The sequence below is a fragment of the Parasteatoda tepidariorum genome, chromosome 9 (assembly GCF_043381705.1).
Source record: "Parasteatoda tepidariorum isolate YZ-2023 chromosome 9, CAS_Ptep_4.0, whole genome shotgun sequence".
In the NCBI taxonomy this organism is placed as follows: domain Eukaryota; kingdom Metazoa; phylum Arthropoda; class Arachnida; order Araneae; family Theridiidae; genus Parasteatoda; species Parasteatoda tepidariorum.
In genome coordinates, this window is record NC_092212.1 from 61,335,093 (window position 1) to 61,360,961 (window position 25,869).

The 25,869-nt window shown below is 29.4% G+C and overlaps 2 protein-coding genes across 7 annotated transcripts; both read right to left on the reverse strand.

Annotated features, from left to right (window-relative positions):
- Positions 1–294: 294 nt before the first annotated feature.
- On the reverse strand, positions 295–24,121 carry LOC107442160 (uncharacterized). Of its 6 annotated transcripts, none has more exons than XM_071185988.1 (2): positions 24,009–24,121; positions 295–1,580 (listed from the first exon to the last, which is right to left on the reverse strand). In XM_071185988.1, the coding sequence occupies exon 2, from the start codon at positions 1,566–1,568 to the stop codon at positions 549–551; it is 1,020 nt and encodes a 339-aa protein (XP_071042089.1). In that variant the 5' UTR covers positions 1,569–1,580; positions 24,009–24,121; the 3' UTR covers positions 295–548. The 6 variants fall into 6 exon arrangements, with proteins under 6 accessions (XP_071042089.1, XP_042900164.1, XP_042900165.1 ...); XM_043044230.2 differs by lacking the exon at positions 24,009–24,121 and adding an exon at positions 10,241–10,329; XM_043044231.2 differs by lacking the exon at positions 24,009–24,121 and adding an exon at positions 9,543–9,655.
- LOC107446899 (uncharacterized) lies at positions 13,319–24,128 on the reverse strand. Its single transcript, XM_071185987.1, has 2 exons — positions 24,086–24,128; positions 13,319–14,783 (listed from the first exon to the last, which is right to left on the reverse strand). The coding sequence occupies exon 2, from the start codon at positions 14,769–14,771 to the stop codon at positions 13,677–13,679; it is 1,095 nt and encodes a 364-aa protein (XP_071042088.1). The 5' UTR covers positions 14,772–14,783; positions 24,086–24,128; the 3' UTR covers positions 13,319–13,676.
- Positions 24,129–25,869: the final 1,741 nt, after the last annotated feature.

The following is a 25,869-nucleotide window of genomic DNA, read 5'->3' on the forward strand; positions in this document are numbered from 1 at the left end:
AAAAACTAACAGAGAAATAATTGAGAGATTAGAAATGAACGTATTCTTGATCACTTCTTGAAACATAATTTTCATGAGCATTTGCAGATGTTTATTAATTTCTCGAAAGTGTACAACATCATATAATTAGTCTAGCTCGGCTAGACATGGACTTTAGCAACAACTAAAATTGTAAGACAAGATAAAATTGCAAGAAGCATTTGTAAAAATAGATCTTACCAAACGATTTCTGTTCCATAATTGAAATATTTGATGTGGTTCTGCTTAAAAAAAATCTATACATCACAAGACTACTTTTAAAAATTATAATGATAAATATTTTTATTTTAAGATACAAATAACTACTAAACTTCTAAATTTCCCTCTCACCTAAATACAATGGGTCTCAAAAGAATTATTTTCTTATCATAGAAAGTGAATTGTTTTCTACAATCACTGTCTTCTGGCAAGAATTATTTTCTTATCATAGAACGTGAATTGTTTTCTACAATCACTGTCTTCTTGCAAGAATTATTTTCTTATCATAGAACGTGAATTGTTTTCTTCAATCACTGTCTTCTTGCTCTGTATATGTTTCGGCATTTCTTCGCGAATGAATCATAAACCATTTTGTCTGTGCATTTATCTGTTTCAAAACTGAAAAGCCTAACAAAGAAGTCCCCAGAGGGTATTAATCCGCCTGGTGCACTAACAGGATCTTCACCGTCCAACACGCAAACCATGTCATCCATATTCTCATAGTTGCAAATGGCGCAATGTGGATTTCGGTAATACGAGTAACTGTTATCTATTCGAATTCTAGTCAGAGCCATGTACGCCCCGCACTTCTTTCTTACATTTGCATTTGTATAACTCGACGCACATTCTGAAACTATTTCAAAACCGTAACAATACGGCAAAGTGTCTTCTAATCCTTCCGGTATTGAAGGCCACAAACTGAGATGGGTGTTATTGTCATTATCCAAGACCCATGACCAGAAATCTTTCTCGTAATTACGCAGGATCGGTATTGAATCTGATTTGTTAACTTTTTCTAAATCACCTCCTACGGCAACGTCCCATGGTATAAGTCGCTCTTCGCCTGAGTTTTCATTGCAAGCGAAGCAGTAGTAGTTCTGATAAGTGATACCTGTCAGAGGATCAGTGACAGGTATAGCCAAGAAAGGATCGGCATTAGTTTCTATTAAAAATTTGTTGGTGCAAAGTTCTTCCATGGTTTTGGAATGCCGCAAATCAGGATTGCAACTCCTAATCCAGGGGTACAGAAATTTGCGATTATGGTTTATCACTCTGCATTCAAGGTTTTTCTGATTTTTTCGTTTGAATTTTCGTCTGTATTTTGAATCTACGCAGCACGTGCCATAAAGACTGCAAGTCTTTTCACAGTTGCAGTTGTATTTCCAGGCTTCATTCGATCTGGGAACTCTACAAGAATCCAAACCATTGCATGTTGCATCCACACTTCTGATATCCTGGTATGTTACATCAGTCCTTTGCATCCAGCAGAATTTTGTGCTTGTCCAAAGCAGTAGCACAAATGTCGGTAATGATTTCCATTGAAACTGCATGGTTGATTTTATCTAAAACATAAGTATTATTAATAGTTTAAAATAATTGCATTGAAGGAAGACCGGGTCACAAGTTTACAATACAACAAGTGTGCAGTATTTGCCCTCCAACTCAAAGTTACCTCTTAAAAGAAGTTAATTTTTCATTTCTTTTAAAAGGGGATAAAAATAGAAAATAAAATAAAACGTTTTCCCTAAACTTCATTTGAGGTAATAATAGTTCATTTGCGGTTAATTCATTGAGGTAAAATGCCTTTTTCCTATTTACACTTGCGTGGTATTCTCTACGCAGTTTTATGTGGCAAAGTGCAATTCGTCGTTGTATTTCTTATGCAGAAATGTTTGCTATTTTAATTGAATGAGATTCATTTCCACATCCGATAAAAAATAATAAAATACAAAAAAAATTATTCAAAAATTAAAAAAAAATGCAAACTCTAACAAATTCAAAACGTTGAAATATTTTTAATTGCATTTTGTTATTAGAGCGGTGTTTAAATTTTCGATGTAATGTAAAATAGAACAATAAAAAAATGCAAATAGGGAAACAAAATTTAAAAAAAACAATGCAAACCGTGACAAACTCAAAACGTTGAAAGATTTTTAAATGCATTTGTTATTAGAAAATTATTTAAATTTTCAAATTTTAAATTCTGTAATTCTATTCAACCTATCTCTTCCTGCAAATGATGTGGAACAATTGTGAGATAATTAAAGAAAAAAACTGAATGGAAAAAGCTGTTCGCTTGTTGTTATGTGATCTAACCGTAATCTGAGGCATAAAATTCCTGAACATTTTGTAATTTTTCGTGGAAAAAAGATATAATATTAATTTTTTTCAAACCTTAAAAATTACAAGATTAATTCGAAATGCTTGTTGAATTGACTTATAAAATTAAGGAAATAGTAGATTAAAACAAAACACCTTAACAGAGATTTAAAATAATCGGCATTAGCTTCACTACACTTTTGCCATTGGCTGTAAACAGCAAATATTGAGACTGTACATAAAATCTTCTGTCGGTATTGCTCAAAATACTGTAATCACTTGCATGAGCTAACTTAGGGGATATCTTTCTCTTTAATTCTATAGCATTTAAACTTCCAAAGAGCACACTTTCAGTAACACTTCACTCATTTTCATAGTTACTTAATAAGTTTGAAGCAAACTTGTCTTTAGGCTTTGATCTTTTATGCTTCTCACAATGATAGATTTTGTTTCATTGTGCTGTTATGTAAACGGCACACTGTAATAAAAATAATTTTGAAGATATAAAAAATTTATGATGAAGGTTTTATGATTGAAGAAGTTGGATATTTATCCTCAGTATTAGTAGAATATTTATCCTCAAGATTATGATAAACCCTAGCTGAAGTATCAAGTTATGATAAATAATAAAAAGGTTTTATTTTTGAAATAGGAATCTTCTTTTTAATGTACAATGCGAAAAATAAAAAACAGATCTCCCTGAATAACTTTTCATCTATTGGCCAAATCTTCTCCTTCTGGGACTCTATTAAGGGGGTGACCTCTGCCTATTAATAAGGGAAGCCAATAAAATTACGAGAGCAGACACAAAACGTACTTTCTCTAAATAAATATACCTTTTTTTAGATAGATTCGGATTTTTGACCCCCAAAAAATAGGGGGTAGCTGCAATCTCCGAAATATGGTCCTTGTAGTACGGCCCGGAGGGTGGTTCTAAGTTTAGATCCCTTAATGTTAGCTTTACCCTTTGCGTATTTTATCTTATCTAGAAAAAATTTAAGCGCAAAAAATTTTTTTGCTCACAATTATAAAATTTGTTCATCCAAAGATAATTCTATGAAAAATAACTTTTATTAAATATTTATTATTTTTTATTATTTTATTTAATAGTAGTCGAAACGTTTTTAAATTGTAAAATGTAATTTTTTACATCCTTTTAAATTAATGGAATTTTCCATTACAAAATACGAAGCCGGTTGAATTTTTCTTGAAAAATCGAATTTTAAGTGTCTGCTTTTTTTTAAAAATTTGATTTTTCAGAAACTATTGGACCGATTTTGCTCAAATTTCATATTTTTACATGTAAAATTACATTCTTTAAAATGATGTAAAAATTAGATTCTTTACAATTCAAAATTATTAAATAAAATAATAAAAGTAATGAGTACTTAATATAAGTTATTTTTGGTATGGAATTATGTTTTAAAAAAAAACAAATATTAAAAATGAGTGGAAAGATTTTTCAATTCACTTAAAATATCTTCGAATAATGGTAAAATACTCAAAAAGTAAAATTAACATTAAGAGGTCCAAACTTCAGATTTCCCAGGCGACCAAACTATTGGGGGTACATATTTCCCAGACTGCGCCTACGCCCTACATTTCAAAGGCCAGAAATCTTAATCAGTCAAAAAAAGGTTTGTTTATTAAGAGAAAGTACGTATTTGTTTTCCGATTTATTAAATAAAATATCGTCCGTACTAATTAGCATATTTGAGGTTACCCAAACGAATCATTAAGTATGAGTCTAAGAAAGTGAAGATCCGTTCATTAGATTAAAAGTTATTATGGATGGTCCTTTTTTTAATTTTGCTCTGTCTGTACATATAATTATTAAATATAATAAATTTTGAAAATGATAAAGAGGATGTGGTTACAGAGCTAAGCCTCCACGCGGTGTTTAATAAATAGTCTGCGCAGACTATTTTAAAAGTGAACCAGTTGTGCACACGGAACTCAAATTCTACTTTAAAAGTTCATCATCATCAATATTTATCTGTGCGCCGGGGGCCGTTAGCGGCCTTTTTCCCATTGGTCTTGAATTGTGATTTTTAGGGTGGTTCTTTCTGGTAATTGGAATGCAATTGAAGTAAAAGGAATTCAAATATTTTGAATTTTAGATAAAATTACGTCACTACAAAAGTGAGCTGCCATCGGCCTGGGGTTTATGTCTTCTCTTAAGTTTTCAAAAGTAAAAATTTCGCTGAATCCCGCGGTGTCACAATTTATGTTTTTTTAAAAAAATCTGAAAATTAGCGTTGCAATATGATGATCTAAAAAATCTATGTTGAGATCGCGATGTATGTTTTTATTTCGGATAAACCATCTTGCTTTTGTTATTTTCCTGAGGATTTTGTTCTGGCATGTTTTGAGTTTTTTGAGGAGTGATGTGGAGATGTTGCACCAAGCTGGAGATGCATAAGTCAGGATGGGACGGATCATTGAGTTGTAAAGTAAACGTTTAAGTCTAAGTTCCATTTTGGGGTTCTGAAGAAGGATTTGTAATCTGTGGCAGGTTGCTTGTGCTTTGTTGATAACTGTTTTGACGTGATCTTTCCAATTAAATTTACTGTTAATGACCAGACCAAGGTATTTTGCGCTTTTGACTATGGGAATAATTTCATTAAAGAGAACAATTTGATTTTTGGGGAGGATGGTTTTTCTTTTATGCTGAATGATTAGTAGTTTTGATTTTTGTCCGTTTACTTTGAATTTCCAGTCTAGACACCATGTTTCGATTTCCTTCAGTTTTCCTTGGAGTTTTTGTAGGGCAATGTTGGGGTTTTTTGACTTAACTACGATTCCAGTGTCATCTGCCAAAAGTGCTGTGATGCTGTTAAAGTCTTGTTTGTCGACAGGAAAGTTTCGACAGGTAAATAATATGGGCCCAAGAATGCTCCATTTTAAAAGTAATTGTGAGAAATTTATCATATATACTTGAGAATTGAATCTGTAGTGGTTGACAAATAAATAGGAAAAACCTATAATATTCATTAATTAAAAAATATGTAGACATATATTTGCTACCACTTTCTTATTTATACTAGATTTTGATAAAAATGACACTTTCATCGCGGTCTGATCGGACTACCTATAAAAAACCGTGTAGAGGCTATTCCCTCTTAAATATCATTTTATTAAGTGTAAAGGGTAGTTCTTTCATTCACAGAAATACCAATTTGTTTTTGACAACGGATAAATATTTCTCGAGTAGCAGTCTTTTAACACGTTGAATGCCACGCTAATTTTACATGACTTGTCCGTCTGGCCACTCGGAAAATAACTACTAACTAAATTTGTAAATATTAGATAGAATTTGCTAGTTTTTTTAAAAGGTTTACTATGACATACATACAAAAAGTTGCTAATTCCATAACTCTACGAATTGTTTAGAAGTAGTGGAGGATAAAAATCTACTAAATGGAATTTATTAAACCAAGAATCACAATTAATAAATTCGAATTGAAAATATTTATTCGCTGTCCCGAGCAAGTTGGCATCTCTGTGTATATAAACAAAACTATTTTTGTGACTTCTATATAACATTAATTTCTTCAATACCAATTTAGTAACGATAATAATACAAAAAAATTAACAATTTACTCGAATTATGTGTTTCTAATAATCTTGGCTTAACCTGTCACCGGTGACCCCCGTAGGGTTACGAGCAAACTTAGTGCCGGTCACCGGTGACCCCTTGTCATTCAACGTGTTAATATGTATATCATTTCTGATTTACTAAATTCCATTCATAGGGTATTTACCAGAGTTGGCCAAAANGTTAATATGTATATCATTTTTGATTTGATTCCATTCATAGGGTATTTACATACCACTACATCTAAATAATTTTAACTCTTTTGCGTTACGCCACGTTATTACTGTTATGTCTTTTTGAAAATTTTGCAAAATTAACCGAAAATCTGCAAATTTTAGTTTATAGTTTTTTAGCTTTTTGTTTCAAAAATATTTTTTCGATTCTGAAACAGTTGGCAATTATGCATTTTTTTTTTAATTTTAAAGACTATTTTCCGGTATTGTCTTTTTAATCGTGTATTATTAATGGCAATTAAATTTGCCAGTTTAAATAATATTTTATTTTCATGAAAAATAATTAATTGAATAAATAAAAACATATTCTTCATTGGTCATCAACTTAGTAGTATTAACACATTGCTGACCGGTCACGAGGTAACTCGTGTTTTCGTGCACAAACGTTGGTGACTGGTCACGAGTTAACTCGTGTTTTTGTTAGCAGTGATCTCGTAGAGACTATTTTAAAAAGTGGGCGTAATATTCCTTACTTATCAAGTTTTACTATTTAAAATTCTGTACCAATTTATTATAACTTTATGAAACCGGATATATTTGCAAAATTTATGATGTACCATTACACATAGGTGTGATTGTTAACTGTTCATCATACGGCATTAAACATTAAAACTTTTTAAAGTTTATTTATATTGTTTTATTTCCATATCCGCTTTCAAAACAATAGCCGGGTACATGGGGTAATTTTCAGAAAAGTTGCCAGTCAGCAATGTGTTAAATATTCGACAACCAGACAACTAAATTCCTAATACAGTCTGAAACTAATGCCTGAAAAATTTACGATAACCTTATGAGGCTAATGTTACCAGTTTTTACATTTTTCCAGACAGTATAGCCACCCTGTTTAAGAGACTATATCTCACAATGATGAACAGAAATGGAGTTAATTTAAATAAGCCTTTTATTAATTATTCTAAAATAAAATAATAATAATACTTATATATACCTCGCCTTCCAATAAAGCTAAAACGTAAGAGCTTTCGTTGTTCGTAATTGAGATATGCGTACGACGTAAAAAAGATATCAAGCTTCCTCTTCACAGAATATTCCAACGCATGACTGAAGATTCAAAATTATGCAAGGATTGTCAGTGTGAATAAGACACTAAAACCTGACTGGGCGGGTCTTAAGATAATAAACAAGGTGATTGTGACTAGAATTAAGAAGTGTATTATTGAACTATAAATATGGAAATTGCCTCAAAATTTGACCTTTGTGTTATGTTTCCTTGTTAAACTTCTACAGTTATTTTTAAGAAATAAAATATTACAAATGACTTAGAGTTGAAAGCTCTATATCTGCAAGTATTTATCCAGTCAACGAACGATTAAAAATGGCCTTGAGGACAGAGAGTCTTTACGTAGGCCGTTTTCAACCAAACGAAATATATCTTTTTGATTAATCGATGGAAAAAAGAAATGAAAAATTACACACTGTCGTCTAGCATTAAAAATGCACCTAATATCTGAATTAAAATGCATCTTCTTTCTAGTAATAAATGCAAAAAATGATATTGATGCAATGATTCTGTGGTTAAGATTCTGAACTGCCATTGTGAGGAACTGGGATTTGATCCTGAGAAGTTGCTTGAAGCCCACCCAGCTTGCCTGGGAAGTCAAGGCAGCCTGTGCACTGTGCTGACCACATTGCCGCAATCATGCCGTTTGTTTCGAAATCATGGAGGCTTATCCTCCATGCCTGGCCCACAGCGAGCTACCTGCGGGAATGTTTTATTTTTACCTGATATTTTAAACTGACTTTGAGTAAAAAAAAGGCATCGTGAGCCTCTTACTGAATTCAGGTAAAAGTACACCTACTACGCAATATTTTAAACTGATTTTAAGTTAAAATTGCATCCACTACCTGACATTTCAATTTGATTTTGTGTAAAAATTACCTGTCTAAGGTCGCATATGCTACCATTTCTTAAATGCTGTGATAGATTTTACCTGGTATTTTAAACAAATTTTGAGTTAAAATTGAATATATTATCAGGTGAAAATCGCATGTACTAAATATATTTAAATGCAGAGAAAAAAGCACCTATTAACTGATGTCATAAACTGATATTAAACAAGAAACAGATCCACTACCAACTAATAATAAAATTTAAGGGTCCATGCGAAACTGTGTAACAAATTCCTTATAACTGTGAATCATATGGCATTACCTAACGTAGTAAAAATTTCAAAAAGTAACGTGCTAAAATAGAAAATTTTAATTAAAAATAAGTATTTTAAATCATTTTTTAAGAGTAAAATAATTAATTATAGAAATATTTGTTAATTAATTAATGAGTGATTAAATATTTAATTTATACAGATTTATCTCATTTCCAAACTGAACTCTTGTGATTGAGCTAATAAGATAAAAAATACATTTTAACCCTTTAATGGACCATTTATTTCTAGTAAAGGTAAATTAAGGAATTTTTGGAATTGAAATTGTTTTCAGAATAGTAATTGATGTAAAAAGAAAAAAACTCATTTAGTTTATAAAAATGCCATTTTTTGGTGGTAAATATATTTAACGTGACCTATTAGGAACTTAATGACTTTTATCTTTCTTTATTTATCAAATAAATTTTATAAATTTTCAAAAGAAATTATGTATTTAATAACTTTTATACGTTTTTTTAAACTAACACATGGTAACCAATTTTCTTCAAACGCCCTTCAAGAAAGTTGAAGTTATTAACAAATGGAAACCTGAATTAAAAGTAGTAAAAAAGTGGTGGTAAGTATACTTCCCACGGCCTTCGAAAGGATTAAATAAATGAGAATTACAAAATATACACTTAGACTAGCTTATGTATAATTTAACCCTTTAATGGACCATTTATTTCTACTAAAGGTAAACTAAAGTATTTTTTAAATTGTATAAGAATAGTAATTGATATAAGAAAAACAAACTTATTTAGTTTATAAAAATGCCATTTTTTTGGTGGTAAGTATATTTAACACGATCTATTAAGAACTCATTGACCTTTACTTCTCTTTATTTATAAAATAAATTCAGTAAATGCTACAATCTTCAAAAGGAATTATGTATTTTATAACATTTATACGTTTTCTTAACCTAAGAAATGGTTGCCAATTTTATTCAAACGCTCTTCAAGAAAGCTGAAGTTATTAACAAATGGAAACCTAAATTAAAAGTGGTAAAAAAGTCACCATAGACTTTATAAATTGGTAAATATACTTACCACGGTTTTAGAAAGGGTTAAAATGAAAATAAGCTCTTCAAATTTTAAGAAAGAAAAAACTAAATGTAATTAAAATAGGGAGCAGAGCTTTTTTATGAAAATCACGGTGATAGTCTCAGTTAATAAGGAAGCTTATTATTCTAGAATAAAAGTCTGAAATATATCTCACCTTCAGTGGAAATATTTGTATATATATTTCGTTAGAATAATAGCCTAATGATTAGAATTTTGATAACAGTCATTAAAATACATCCAAATCGTCTCCTTTTATGCGACGTAGAATAATTAATATGTTTTTTTTTTCTCGAAAAATATTTCAATGTCTGTTGCAAATATATGGTATGCGCTTGGGCAATCACCAACAAGACAAAACCAGATTCTCAGATATGTCTTTTGTATTTAAAATATAATTGACATGGCTTAAGGCTATGAAGTGTGCCAAGAATTAATTAGATTTTGTTTACTCTATGGAATTGAAAAATGTGAAGTAGTGACTATTTTCTTTTAGAGTTTACCTATAGTTAGACATTTGAGAAATATTTCCAATATGAGTTTTCTGCTGTTTTTCTCGTACACATAATTCTGATAATGATAGTTTACTGTAGATTTTCTCAAATACATGATTTTAGTAATGATANTCTAAATTAAACGTGGTAAAAAAGTCACCATAGACTTTATAAATTGGTAAATATACTTACCTTGGTTTTAGAAAGGGTTAAAATGAAAATAAGCTCTTCAAATTTTAAGAAAGAAAAAACTAAATGTAATTAAAATAGGAAGCAGAGCTTTTTTATGAAAATCACGGTGATAGTCTCAGTTAATAGGGAAGCTTATTATTCTAGAATAAAAGTCTGAAATATATCTCACCTTCAGTGGAAATATTTGTATATAAATTTCGTTAGAATAATAGCCTAATGATTAGAATTTTGATAATAGTCATTAAAATACATCCAAATCGTCTCCTTTTATACGACGTAGAATAATTAATATGTTTTTTTTCTCGAAAAATATTTCAATGTCTGTTGCAAATATATGGTATGCGCTTGGACAATCACCAACAAGACAAAACCAGATTCTCAGATATGTCTTTTGTATTTAAAATATAATTGACATGGCTTAAGGCTATGAAGTGTGCCAAGAATTAATTAGATTTTGTTTACTCTATGAAATTGAAAAATGTGAAGTAGTGACTATTTTCTTTTAGAGTTTACCTATAGTTAGACATTTGAGAAATATTTCCAATATGAGTTTTCTGCTGTTTTTCTCGTACACATAATTCTGATAATGATAGTTTACTGTAGATTTTCTCAAATACATGATTTTAGTAATGATATTTTACTGTAGAATTTCTCAAACACATAATTCTAGTAATGATAGTTTCCTGTAGATTTTCTCAAATACGTAATTTTATTGATCATATTTTACTGTAGATTTTGTCAAACACATAATTTTATTGATGATATTTTACTGTAGATTTTGTCAAACACATAATTCTAGTAATGATATTTTACTGTAGATTTTCTCAAATATATAATTTTAATAATGATAGTTTACTGTAGATTTTCTCCAACACATAATTCTAGTAATGATAGTTTACTGTAGATTTTCTCAAATACGTAATTTTATTGATCATATTTTACTGTAGATTTTGTCAAACACATAATTCTAGTAATGATATTTTACTGTAGATTTTCTCAAATACATAATTTTAATAATGATAGTTTACTGTAGATTTTCTCAAACACATAATTCTAGTAATGATAGTTTACTGTAGATAATAATATGGAAATACCATAGTATATTTACATTATCGAAGAAATAATAATAACAAAAGCGAAAAAACTAGTATTTACATATTTATAGTCGAAGGGAGAAAATTAAGGATATTGATCGTTAACACTAAGGTTAATAACGTAGCAAATATTTTATGTTACTTTGAATGTTACTTCAGAAGATTTTCTGGTAGATAATTAACAGTTAAAGGATTAATTTGTTATATATATTATTGGCTATGTAACTCACAGCGTTGCTGGGCTAAAAATCTTCTACGCTTTTGTTTTTTGGAAAGTTTCTTCAAGTCACAGCTATGTTTACATTTTAACCCATTTATGCCAAGCGTGCTTTTATAAGAAAAGTTTTTTCCTCAAAAATTAAAGAAGTAGTAATTCACATAATTTAATATTCTGATTTATTTTAAAGACACCTGATATTTATATCCACTATTACATATGAAGTATAGTATTTATTTTGCATTTGAAATTAGAAGTGCTGCATTTCTTTCATTGTAATAGCGCAGCATAAAATGAAATTTTTATTTTTGAAAACTTTAGAGAAGACGTAAACCTCAAACCAATTGCAGCCTATTTTTGAAGCGTCGTAACTTTAGCTAAAATGCAAAATATTTATTTTTATTTTCACTCCAGTTACCTGAAAGAGCCACCTAAAAGTTAAAATTTCAAGATGAATGGGAAAAGGGCCGCAAACGGTCTCAGGCACCCAGATAAATTTTAATGGTGATAATGACACAAAGCAATTTTGAAGGAAAAGTTGTAGTTATCTAAGAGATATGTCCGGAAGGATAAAAAAAAACATGAGCTACCACTTTTATTACATGAGTGTTTTTGTTTATTTGAAAATTACAGTTAATTGCTACACATGGTTCAGTTAATGTATTATTATTTGCTTCATAAATAACTGATTCCACTACATATAAATGATTTAAAACCGGATTGAAAGACATTTCATTCTAGTAATTTTTTCCAGAAAAATAAAGTATTTGTAACCGCTAAGATTTTATTTTGTTATTATAACATTTATATCAAACTGCTTTTTTTTTCACGAAAAAGCACATATGAATAAACTGTTAGGAAAAAAAAAAGAATAAATATACTCCTCTCGGAAACTAGCTGTAACTGAAATGGTTTTACTACCCAGCTTCTCCCCTGTTTCGTTTCGCTGTCACCCCTGATTTAAAAGTTCACATGAAGCATCACATTGTCACAACTCTCTCATAATGAGACTTTTAAAATGTAAACAAAAATAGTAGAAAGATATGTCGTTTGAAAAAAGATAAGAAAACATAATTATTTTTCAGCAATTATTTTGAAAAATTAAAACGTTTATTCATACCGTAATATATTATTTTTATAGATATCCACAGTGTTCCTATGGTGTGGAAAATATTTTAAAGTGGTAACAAAACCGAGACAAATCTAGATGTTTTAAGCTACCAATGGAATTTTAATTTAAACTAAATATATATAGGATCAAAAATAAAATGCTTTGCAGATAATTTCGCTTATTATCAAATGAAAGATATAATTAAGCAAATTTCAATCTTACAAAATCTTAGCTACCACTATTCAGTGGTAGCTAAGAATTATATTTGCCACTTCGTTGGAACTCTGATTTATATCGATGGCGGATCTTTTAAAAGTAATTAAACAGGGTTGTCATCTTTCAACGCTTTTTCGATAAATTTCTTCTAGAGGTAGCTGATTTTATGCTTTAATGTATAATACCTTGTTTTGTAAATTTGATTTAAAGTTATTTTCCGCACCGTTAGAGTGAAGTTCTTAAAATGTTGGCAAAATTTCCAAAAATTATCGTTAAATTATCGTAAAAATCAACTATTAAAAGATCTATAAAAATTCAACTATTGCATCCCTGCAATAGTTGAATTTCTTTGACTGCAGACATTTTTCAAATAACATGTTACAAACTGCTAGATTCAAAATACCTGTTTTAGATATCTATTACACAATAATAGGCATTTTGAAATATTTCGTTTCCCAAGAAAAGAATAACCCTCAGATGGATCCGCTACAAACACTGACGTGTAGTGGCAACAATCACGATTAAGCTGTTATTGTAATAATTTGGGCTGCTACAGCTGTAGCACGGAATAATTTCACAATCATATAATAAATTAACAAGATACGAAAAGAAGTTTGCTCTTCTTTTATTTAGAACTGCTCAAACATTCTTAAAGTACAGTGTGTACAAAACTTCAAGAAAAAAATAAGTTTTTGAAACTACAACTAATTCGCAACTTTCGCTTAATAATTTCGTAACAGGCACTTAGAAACATGTTATATTTTTATAACAGATATGATTCTGCAACAAATACTAAATATTTATCATGGTACAGGTTCTGGATATCTTTATTTACTACTGGAATCCTGTTGTTGTTAGAATACTTAATACAATGTAAATAAAAAAATTCCTTTTCTCAAGTATCGAATGTATAGAATGACTGAGGGGTGCTCTTAAATGCAATAGGGGAAAACCTTGTGTTTCTCGCTCATCCAGAAAGACCCCCATCCTGTCGCCTCCTTTTATCTGTGTATAATCTTCTGCATTTCTTTGCAAAATGATCATAGACCATTCTGCCACTGCATTGATAACTCGCTTTGTCGTGAAGAGAGAATAACCTGACAAAATAGTCACCAGTAGGAATTAACCCTCCGGGAGCACTCGTTTTATACTCACCCTCTATCATACAAACCATGTCATCCATATTCTCATAATTACATATGGCACAATGTGGGTTTCGGTAATACCTGTGCTTGTGCAAATCCTCACTTCGAAATCTTGTAAGAGCCATATACTCATGGCACATCGTTCTTACATTTTCATCAGTCCAATTCAACGCGCATTCTGATACGATATTGAAGGCATAACAATACGGCAGACAGTCTTCTAACACTTCAGGTAAAGCATGAAACAAACTGACTTCGGTGACGTTATCGTCATCCAGAACCCATCTCCAGGAGTCTCGCTCAAAATTTTGCAAGTTCGGTAGTTCTTCGGATTTATTAACTTTTTCTAAATCACCTCCTAGGACTACATCCCATGGTATAAGTCGTTCTTCGCCAGAGTTTTCATTGCAAACAAAGCAGTAATAGTTCTTGTATGTAATACCCGTTGCAGGATCAGTAACAAGTATGTCCAGAAAAGGATCGTTTAAATATTCACCTCTGCCTTCGCAAAGCTCTTTGGTGGTATTGTCGTATTGCAAATAGGGATTGCAGTTATTTATCAACGGGTAGTAAAATTGGCGGTTATTGTTCAACTGTCTGCATTCAACGTTTTTCAGATATTTTTGTTTATATTTTTGTCTGTACTTCGAATCGACACAGCAAGTTCCAAGAAAACTGCAGGTTTCGTCACAGTTGCAGTTATAATTCCAAGCTTCGTTAGTTCTAGGAACTTCACAGGAATCCATACCATTGCATGTTACATTCAAACTTTTCATATCCTCGTATATCACATCAGAAAATGGGATCCACCAATATTGGTAGTTCCAAATATAATAGTTTCCAACAATTGTCCCAATGAATGGACCGGATAAGAGTAACAGAGCAAAAGTTGGAAATGTTTTCCATTCACACTTCATGGTTGATTCAATCTAAAACAAATACAAAAATAATTATTTATAAGTTTTATCATTGTTGTGGAACACCGATTTTACGTTTTCCATCGGATTAGCGTTAAAAAAAAAAGCATGAAACGAGGAGAAGAAAAATCGAGATTTAATATAATATTATACGGGGGAGTGTCGGGCACCCCCGCCCGCTGTCAATTTCACATGTATAGAATATTTTTTCAAGTCAATGAGCCATCGAACATTCATTGTTTTTTTTTAAAAAAAAAGATTATTTTCAAAATATTTATGCAGCTAGTAACATGGTAAACAATAGTTTTGAAAATATGTTGAATACAGTAGTCATGAAATTAAGAAAAATTGGTACAATGTTTCGTAATGCTTTTTTTGGTTTATTCTTTTTGCATTATTTAATTTGACGATAAAACTATAGAAACATACAAAAATATTGATTATCACTCAATATTATACAGAAATATAAGCAATACTCCTTAAGTGGNTTGGAACTGCGATGCTGTAATTTTATTGTTTAGTTAATAAATCTTCCTTTTATATTAAACGTGATAGTAGTTTCCTTAATTATTTGATTCGAAGTCCTTGGAGTTTTATTTGAGGTCAGTTTATTTTGTATTTTTTGACAAGAGATAGCATTCTCACCAAATGAGATTTCTCCCGAAATTCAATATTTTGTTTATGTAGGTTTTTCCATTGCAATTCACTTATTTCAATTTTTAATAGACTTAATTATAGCCAAAATTTTAACCTTTTTAAAGAGATATCAGTTTCCGAAATTTTGTCTTAAGATTTTATACTATAGCACATTTCTAATAGGTTTAACGAATTACATGTCATTTATTTGAATTCAAATTAATTTTAATGACATAGTATTTACTAAAAAGATGTAATTATTTTTTAAAAAATAGTTGTTATATGGATTTGAATGATTGTTTTGAATTCTTAGAATTTTGTGCATTTGCAATGTATCTAAGTTAGTAGCGAGCGAAGCGAGCTTGGTTTGCGAAGCAAACCATGTAAGATTGCGTAGTAATTTTTGGGGGTTGGCGAGCGTTAGCGAGCAGGGGGCACAGCCCACTAGTATTGATTATTACTCAATATGATACAGAAATATAAGCAATACTCCTTAAGTGGGCGGGGCTGCCCGACTCTCCACTAAAGCTTTTTTTTTTTAAAAAAAATGGCACTTTCGAGATGAACTATTAGAAAAAATATGTAATATTTTTTTTGTTTTGTTTTTATATTCAATTTCTATATTATTCCTCTCAAGATTTTCTACTGTTTGCAAACTGCAATTTGATTTACATTCGCAAATAACTATTGTTTGAGAGTTTTTATGCTCTGAAACTCTTGAACAGTTGTGGGTATATCCTCCGATATTTTTTACTCATCTTCATCGTTTTTATTGGAAGCTAACATTAAATCAGGCATTGAAGGAATTGAAAAGTTATGATATGTTTGTGTCAGTCGATATTAGCGTCATCGACTTCAAAATATCTTCGATCGCGCGATTTTATTCCAAAGGGTCACCGTTCCTATTCCAAGAAACTTCTTTTATTAAATCCACTTGTTATGCATCTTATTCGACATCGTCCAACGCTGTAGAAATCGAATTCAGAGCTTTCAGAACTCTTATTTTCGCTTTAGAAACATCTTGCAGATCGCCATAATCAAGTAAAAGGAATGATTAACCAGTTCTTAATTGATGATTGGAAGTAATGATTGGATTATTAAAAAGATCATAGATTGAAAATTGATGGAAAAAATTCCACTAGCAAATTTTACAATTCAAGTTCCCTTATTTTCTTTAATCATCATACCTTTGCTTTGCCTATCCCACCCCCATTCTGATTTTCACTGAGGGGGTAAACTCCCCTCACAGACTAAGGACAATAAAATAGAAGGAATGTCAGAACTGTTTCATAACAGCTTATATAAACAAGTCTCTGTTTGTGCGAGCTTTAAAGAGAAAAATGATTTAGACTTGTTAGAAAAATTTATAAAAGGGGATTTTATTTAAGACGGCAACGTAAAATCCAGAATAATTTAACCCTTTGCATTAAGAATACTTTTAAATGCTGTTTGATCTGATATCAGCACTGTAGCATTTAAAATACATAATATAGTTTTATTATACAATTTTAAAATTCTTAATATAATGTGATTACTAATTAATAAGGTATGAAATTTCTTAATTTTAAAGTGGTGACTGTTGATAGTGCCTCCGTGGGGGCATCGGAATGCAAAGGCTTCACATTATCGGTATGGATAATTTTCGAGGACCAGAAGATAATAATAGATAGATAAATAATAATTAACTATGGATTTGAAATTTTCACTTACTTCTCTTGGATACAACTTATCCTTGCCCACTAATTATATATTTTAAATAATGGATATGTACGGGGGGTGGAAACACTTCTATACTAGTACATTTTTTCATATTTCTCAAGAAATACTTAAAAAATTATTTCGTAACTTCATGATTGTTTAGATCATGTGATTACTCACACATATCAATGAAGTTTCTAGCTTTTAGAGGTTTGAGGGACCAACAATAAATTAAAAACGGAAAATAATGTTTTTGAACAACATATGCCAAAAAATATTACAGTAAATTTGTAACTTGTAACAATTATTTTCATTATTATATGTAATAATTGCACTTAATTTCGTAAGCCGAGCTTAAATATTTATGGAAATATAAGCATTTTAATAAAAAAAATTTGTTTTTTTTTTGTCTCATGTTTTTTCGCTATTACTTTAAAAATATTCAATACCATTAAACAGAATTTTAGAGCAATTTAAAATTAATTATGAATGTTTGCATTAAAAATTTTTTTTTTAAAACTGTGCAGTATTTAAGTAATTAAAAAAGCTCTTTTATACAGTGCTTGCGCGGAAAAAATATAACATTTTTTCTCATAATTTTTGTAATGAATCGTATTTGGCAACTAAGGAAAGAAGTCCACTTTGAACATCTTAAACATTTTAAGAGTTTGAAATAATTTTCTACTTAGTTTTTGCACTTTTTATAAGAAAGCTTAAAATGATAAAGGGTTTTTTACAAATATTTGTATCATAAGAAAAAATTAAATAACAAATGATAATTTCATTCAATAAACGTTCATACACCAAAATGTGATTGCATAAGGAGAGAAAACATGCCAAAGAAAAGATACTTTTGTGGGTAATGATCTCTAACAATACCGATGCATTTTTAGTAAATCGTATTTAATAATGCAAAATGAAATTTGTGGGAAACTTCTTATGATTTTGAGCTTTCTTTTAAAAAATACGAAAACTACTTAGGAAATTGCTTAAAACTTTTTAAATTTTTAAGACGTGTAAATCGGACTGTTTTTTTATTAACTGCCAAATAAGATTCACTACAAAATTAGGAAAAAAATATTTAAATTTTTCCCCCGCGCATACGCAGTATAAAATAACTACCTTAATTACTCAATTCTTACGCAGTTTTAAACAAATTTTTCTCAAGTTTTAAATAAACTCTTAATTAATTTTAAGTTGTTCCAAAAAATTTTTATCAATTTTTAAATTACTATCAAAAATATGTAAGACAAAAAAAATTTGTTTTTTATTAAAATGTCCATATCTCTATAAATGTTTAAAATAGGTTTACGAAATTTTTTGTAAATATTGTAACCAAAATAATTGTTACAAATTACAAGTTTATTGCTGCATTTTTTGGCATACGTTTTTCAAAAACACTATTTTTTTGTTTTTTAATATATTTCCAGTCCCTCAAACCTCTGAAAACTTTAAACTACATTGATAAGTATGAGAAATCGTATAATCTGAGCTCTTCAAAATTGATATAATAATTCTCTAAGCAATTTTTGAAAAATATAAAAAAAATATATGTTATAGAAATATTTCCATTATTTTGTCCATCGCTTGTTATTTTGTATATGATTTCGGAGGTGCATACGTTAACTTCGATTCTTGTAGTTCTTCATAAATAAAACTTCGATTTAAATATTTCTGGCGTTCAAAAGCGTAAAAAAAATAAAGATATCGACAAAAATGTTAATTGTCTTACGTTTGAAATAATAACACTTAAGATAATTACCATTGTGTAAATTTTTTGTTGCATTTATACAAGTACTTGATCTTACCTAATTCGAGTGTGGTTTCAAATCTGAAATTAGTTTTGTTTAAAAAACAACAGAGTGTTTTCAAAATGATATTTTTCGATTTGTATTTTTATTTTCTGGTCTGACTGCATAAGTTTATAGAAAACGTATAGGTTTATATAAAAACATGTACACTTGTTTGCTGCTTTGAAAATAATACTTAAGACAAAAAAATATATGAACTTAACGTATCGCATTATAAACTGAAANAGTACTAAATTTAAAAAGTAACGAAGTACAAGTAAAAGTACGTACTTTTTACTTGTACCGGCGGTACAAGTAACGAAAGTAAAAGTACTGCCATTTATGCTCCCTACGTAGCAAAGAGGTAAAGATACTAAATATTCAATCGAGTGAATTTCAAATAATCCTAGTTAGGAATATATTATTGAATTGCATAAAAATTGTAGTTTGTAGAGAGAAACCGATTTCCGATTTGAAATAATCGATGCGAAAATATCTAAGATGAGTTCAAAATTCTAATGCAACAAAAAACAAAGAAAATTTTGTTACCCACTGTAAAGTAGTGAATGTTAGTTTAAATTAGTTAGAAAATTGATAATATATGAAAAGCTTAATGGATGATGCTTAAAAAAAATTTGAGATTTCTCGGAGAAAGTTCGCATTTTAGTCTTATTTAAATAAACAACATTCATTTATATTGCTATTAATTGCGGAGAATCTTCAGCGGAAGATAGAGCTAAGTGTCATTATTTGAGTATTCTTTGGATGCAAAAACAACATGGACATGGCAACAGCACAAATTGACATGGAGACAAATAGTCAATAAACAACCGTAGAAAATCACTTACATGTCTTCGGACACTAAGGCGAGAGAAGAAAAAAATTTATGAAAATGAAAGAATTGCTTCCATGCATTAAGGAGGAATTTGTATTTTTTTACAAATCGATAGTAAAAAAGACAACAGAAAAAAAACCTTAAATAGCTACGACATAATTTTTTTTTGCTTTTTTGTTTCCGGTTCGTTTTAATTTGTAATTTCAAACACACTACCCTGGTTAAAACTTTTATTTTCTAAGCTAAGTCGAGTTAAAAATAAATAATATTTTCTGCTTATGCAACTTTTTCAGTTTATTTTTGATGCATTTGTATAAATGCAACAAAAAATTTATTCCCCTATATTACAGGTGATAAAAGCCGTTTAAATAAACATTCGTGACTTTTTTTATGCCTTGAAATTGATATTTATTCTAAAAAAAGAATTAAGTAAAAGAATTTTTAACTTACTTTGATTAGCGAAACTGGCACTAAGATGTATCCATATAGTTGTCCCTTATCTTTCCTACTTTTTTTTTTTAAAAAACAGTTCGCTCTATATTACATTGTTCACAATGCGACTCAAATCGTAAATGTAATGTACCTCAAGAGAAACATCAATGATACAATAGTCGAAACCGGACAGGGTACTTTTTTTAATCTTAATTACAAATTCATTAAACTGACAGATAGTTTACTTTCAAGGCTGCAAGAAGATACGTTTTTAAAGAACTATTACGATTATTATGCTAATAATTTGAGTAAATGGAATCTATGTTAGTCATCTCAGTAATCGCTTCCGGCTTTCAAGCGAAAAGAACATTAATTATTTGACGGAAAAGTCACATTAGATGAGATTTAAAAATACGTAATCACACGTTTCATTTAATACAAATCGTTTGCATCATATTATTTCAAGGTATTTTGTAGTCTGCTACTTTTTTGTTTGAGGGAAAAAAAATTTTAATAAAATTTATAATCGGTATAATTATTTTAAACGAAAAAAACTTTTTTAGAACAAATTTAAAAAATATATTGGAAAGATATTTTGATGTATGAATCTTGAAAACTATATTTATTGCTTGATTTGTAGCTGGTGAAACATCAGGCATCAAATGAAACTAATAGATTTCGCTAAAGTAAGGTAATTAGAAGGAACACAGCTCTGTTTCTCAAACATTAAAATCTAGTAGACAATCAGACTGTAAAATCTAGTAGATATTTATTTTAAAACAAATAAGACGGTTGTTTATATTTTAACAAATTCACTTCGTTTCGTTAATCTTTCAAAATCGCTTCGTTCATTATTTCTACTTAAGTATTAAAATAATAGTGCTGCAAATATTTTGTTTTCACATTATTTCTAAAAGTAATATCGCATTCATAATTGATGAACTTAGAATAAATTAGTTAAAGTTGCAAGTAGTATTTTTAATTTTAAAAAAATCTGATGTGGGGGGGGGTTAGATCTTATTTTACTTTGTTTTCATTTACTTGCTTTTGGTCTCTTAACATAGAATCTTGCAATCGAAATTTCAACCACTTTTTTCTAGCCATGTTTATGTTAGTAGGTGATAATATAAGTAAAGACTCAAATAAAAGAACGGGTCAAAACAATTATGAGTTTACCATTTATTACATTATGACATTATATCATTATGAGTTAAACATTTATGAGTTAAGTGATGTGATCACAATGTTACAAGTAATTTTTATACTGATTTTACATTTTCATTTCCGTAAGTAAAGATATAAAGTATGTTTAAAATCACAATGCGTCGAGATATTGATATTTAATATATGTGATTAGAATAGTTTAAGCAACAATTCAAACTGTTTCAACCAGGCTATCCCGGCCCGCAAATTTTAGTTTGTAGTGCTCTACCATTTTTTTAAAATTGTACCACTTTTTTTTTACTTTTGGTTTACTATGATGTTTTTCTTTTTTAATTTTAAAGGCTAATACCCGTTATTATCTATGCACTGATGTTATTTTAATCGTCTGTTATTAATGGCAATCAAATCAGCCGGTTTAAACAGTATTTGATTTTCATTAAAAAAAATTAATAATTCATTGAATGAAGAAAACATATTTTTTTGGTCATCTTATCAGTAGTGCAAAAAAGAGACAGAAAAAAATACAGCAGAATTAGTAATGCGCTCTGTTTCTTCCCAAGTGAATTACAGTCACCAAATCATGCTATGATACATGTCTAAAGTACAATTTGTCATTATAAAGAACGATTAAAGTATATAATAATTCTTATATCTCATACATTGCCTAAAAACACCATGAATTCTGTGTCTTATATATTACTGAGGATATATATTACAGTCATTTTGTATTTTGAAGAACCAGCGTAAGAACCAGCGTGCAAAATATTGAACAACATTTTGTACTATTTTATTACTTAGAAAATATATTTTTTAGGATAATTTTTTTTTAATGTTTGCATGCCTTTGCAAGCAACTGAGAATGTAAGAATAGAATTATATTTACACTCTTTGGTTAGAGTTTTTAATTAAATTGAAGGAATTATCTGCAATTTAAGAAATCTGATTCAAGCGAACTTTTTAAGAGTTTTCTGACACATAAATATCTTATTATTTGGCTAGTAAATTTTGTCTCTTACCAAAATGTGAAGTAATAGACTATAAAAATATTCTACAATATGCCAAAATACTGTAAAAATTAAAAATTATTGATCAATTGATAATTGATAAATCAAATTTTCTTATTAAATTAGACTTATTGATTCTTTAAAATTTTGTATGTCCTTAATGCGTTTATTTTCTTTAATTCCGCATATTTTTACATAAAAATTGTCTATTGTTCTATTACTTAAAGCTCTGATCTTAGGAGAATATATTCAAAATTAGATATTAAGAAACATTAAAGAAATTTTTAATATATATTTAAACAAGTCATTATTTGAGAAAATAACAGTTCTATTTCAATTTAATAAAAATGGAGGTATTATTTAAATTGTGAATTAATTCCACTTATTAAAAAAGGTAGCTAGCTTACCTGTAGCGTTGCACTACGTAAAATAAACAGTATATTTTCTGGGAATAAACCAGGTTTTTTCAAGAATAAAATTTGGAAAATTATTGTATAATTTTAGTTCGAAAAGTATTTTTTACTATCCTGATTCTGATTCCGTACGAATACATTTATGACTCGCCAGTTCCGTAAAGGTTCAGAAGTGTTCCCATAATTTTGTCGAACCCCGTATCTCTCCTATCATATTGGAAAGATCACATTTATTTATCTTCAAAATTCTCAACTTTTTAACAAAATTTAACTTTTATTTCTCCGAAATTACAGGTTTTTCCCCCGTGTTTTTCAAAAACAGTTGGTTGCCTTTGCAGTATTTCCACTCTTTCATATTCAAACACCTTATTTCTGTTTTTTAATTATTTTCATTTTAAATCTACACACTTTTATTAAAGTTATCAATAATCTGATCACCGTCGCCTTTTTTTCTGCAGCCAAAGAAAAGACATTCCATATCGAATAAGAGAGGAAAATATAGCTGGCAAAATTTACATTTCCCGGCAAAAGTTTCCTTTAGTGGTCATTAAATAACAATTGAGTTGGCAAATGTAAGTAAAGTTACTTCACTTGTTGTGATAATACTAATANAACTCATAAAATAAGTTCAAAATGAAGATAAAACAAAGGAAAATTACAGACATATGAAAAAAGGGGGAAAAAGAAAAATAATAATAAGAAAATAACAAACAACTGGGGGAAGATGAAAAAAAGGATTAAAAAATTTTTGAAAATCCGGAGAATAAAAGATATAATCTTCTCATCAGCCCACACGATTATATCCGCAAAAAAGATCTTTTATAAATTAAATTTATTAAAATCTTTAAATATAAAAAAGGAAAATCCCCGGAAAAAGAAATTTTGGAAAAGTTGACAGATCAAGCAAAGAATAAGTACTCTCTTTACACTTTAACAGGGTAACCACTTTCGGTAAAAATTTTAAAACTGCTAGAAAAATATAAAGGAAGCAAAATGTTTAAACTAATTACCATAGGCTAAAACTAACTATAATTTAAATACCTGTGTTACAACTGGTCAACTAAATTCCTAGAACAGTCTGAAACTAAAGCCTATAAAATTTGCAATAACCTTATGAAGCTAATGTTGCCAGTTCTTAAATTTCTTTAGACTGTATAGCCTCCCTGTTTAAGAAACTATATCTCACAGTGAGGAACAGAGATTTAAATAAATTTTTTATTTATTATCCTAAAATAAAATAATAATAAAACTTATATATTCCTCACCTTCCAATAAAGCTAAAACGTAAGAACTTCCGTTGTAATAATTGAGATATAAGTTGTAATAATTGAGATATACGTACGACGTGAAAAATTAAACAAGCTTCCTCTTCACACAATATTCCAAGGTATGAGTGAATTATGCAAGGATAATTAGTATTAATACGAAACTAAAACCTGATTGGGTGGGACTTCTTTTTCAACTAAAAGATATATAACAAGGTGATTTGTGATTAGAATTAAGAAGTGTATTTTCTATGCGTGGCATTGGATTATTGAAATATGAATATAGAATTTGCTCTCAATTTGACGTTTGTGTTATGTTTCCTTGATAAATTTCTATATTTTTAAGGAATAAAATTTTGCAAAGACTTAGAGTCGAATGCTCTATATCTGCAACTATTTATCCAGTCAATGAACGCTTAAAAAGGGCCTCAAGAACAGAGACTTTTAACTAAACGAAATATTTCTTTATGATTAATAGATAGGGGGAAAAATTGCACACTGCTATCTGACTAAAAAAATGCACCTAATATCTGAATTTAAATGCATCTACTTCCTACTACTAAATGCGAAAAAAAAGCATAAAAACATGGCATTGCTGCGATGGTTCAATTGGTTAAGATACTGAACTGCCATTGTGAAGAACTGGGGTTCGAACCCCGGAAGTGGCTTGCTACTACTGCGAAAAAAAGCATCAACAACATGATATTGCTGTGATGGTTCAATGGTTAAGATACTGAACTGCCATTGTGAAGAACTGGGGTTCGAACCCCAGAAGTGGCTTGAAGCCCGTTCAACTAATCTGGGAAGTAAAGGCGATCAGTGTACTGAGCTGATCACATTGCCACAATTATGCGTTGGGCACGAAATTGTGGAGGCTTAACCTTCATGGACTCCACTGACTCACAGCGGGCTGTTGCATGACTGCTTTATTTTTAACCGATATTTAAAAATAACTTTGTGAAAAAAAGGAATCAACAAACTATTGATAAATTCAGTGGAAAATACATCTACTACCTATTATTTTAAACTGATTTTGAGTTAAATTGCGTCTACTACCTGATATTTAAATTTGATTTTGAATAAAATCTACCTGAATAGAAAAGCATTTACTATGATTTTTTTTAAAATGTAGTTACAATTTTCATCTACTACCTCACATTTGAAGCAGATTTTGAGTAAGAATTGGATTGCCAGGGGAAAATCAAATATACTACCTATTTTTAAATGCAGTGAAAAAAGCACTTGTTGCCAGATATTATAAACTGATATCAAAAAAAAAAAACGCATCCACTATTTACAACTAAACGCAGTGAAAGAAAAACATTTACTGCTTGATATTTTTTAACTGATTCTGAGTACATTTGGTTTGCTAATTTCAAATATTGAAATTTTTTATCATTGCAAATTTGAAGTTTTATTATAGCTTCGTTGAATCTACATAAAAACTAGATGAATTTTAAAAAGATATACAGTAATTCCTTTAAAATATAGCTTTAAGGAAAAAATTGTTTTCTTATTTAAACAAGAACTAAAAATTTGATGTGCTGATTTTAAGTAAGAGAACCGTTTTAAAAATGGAGGCTATTTGAAATACGAGAGATTCTGAACAAAAAAAGTTTCGTAATAAAAATATTTTAAATACGAAAACAGTAGCCGATATCAATTTTAAAATTTATGGGAAATAAATTAAGCCTTCATGCGAAACCGTGAAACAAATTCCTTATAACTGTGATATGTATATGTATATACATATATATGTATATATTATTTCTTAATCGAAAAATAGAAATTGCTTAAAATAGAAATTTGCATTGTATTCTTTGTATTCTTATTATTCTAGAATAAAAATCTGAAATACCTT

Bases quoted from the DNA above. Each gene is read 5' to 3' on its own strand.
- LOC107442160 (XM_071185988.1), bottom strand. From the start codon at position 1,568: ATGCAGTTTCAATGGAAATCATTACCGACATTTGTGCTACTGCTTTGG.
- LOC107446899 (XM_071185987.1), bottom strand. From the start codon at position 14,771: ATGAAGTGTGAATGGAAAACATTTCCAACTTTTGCTCTGTTACTCTTA.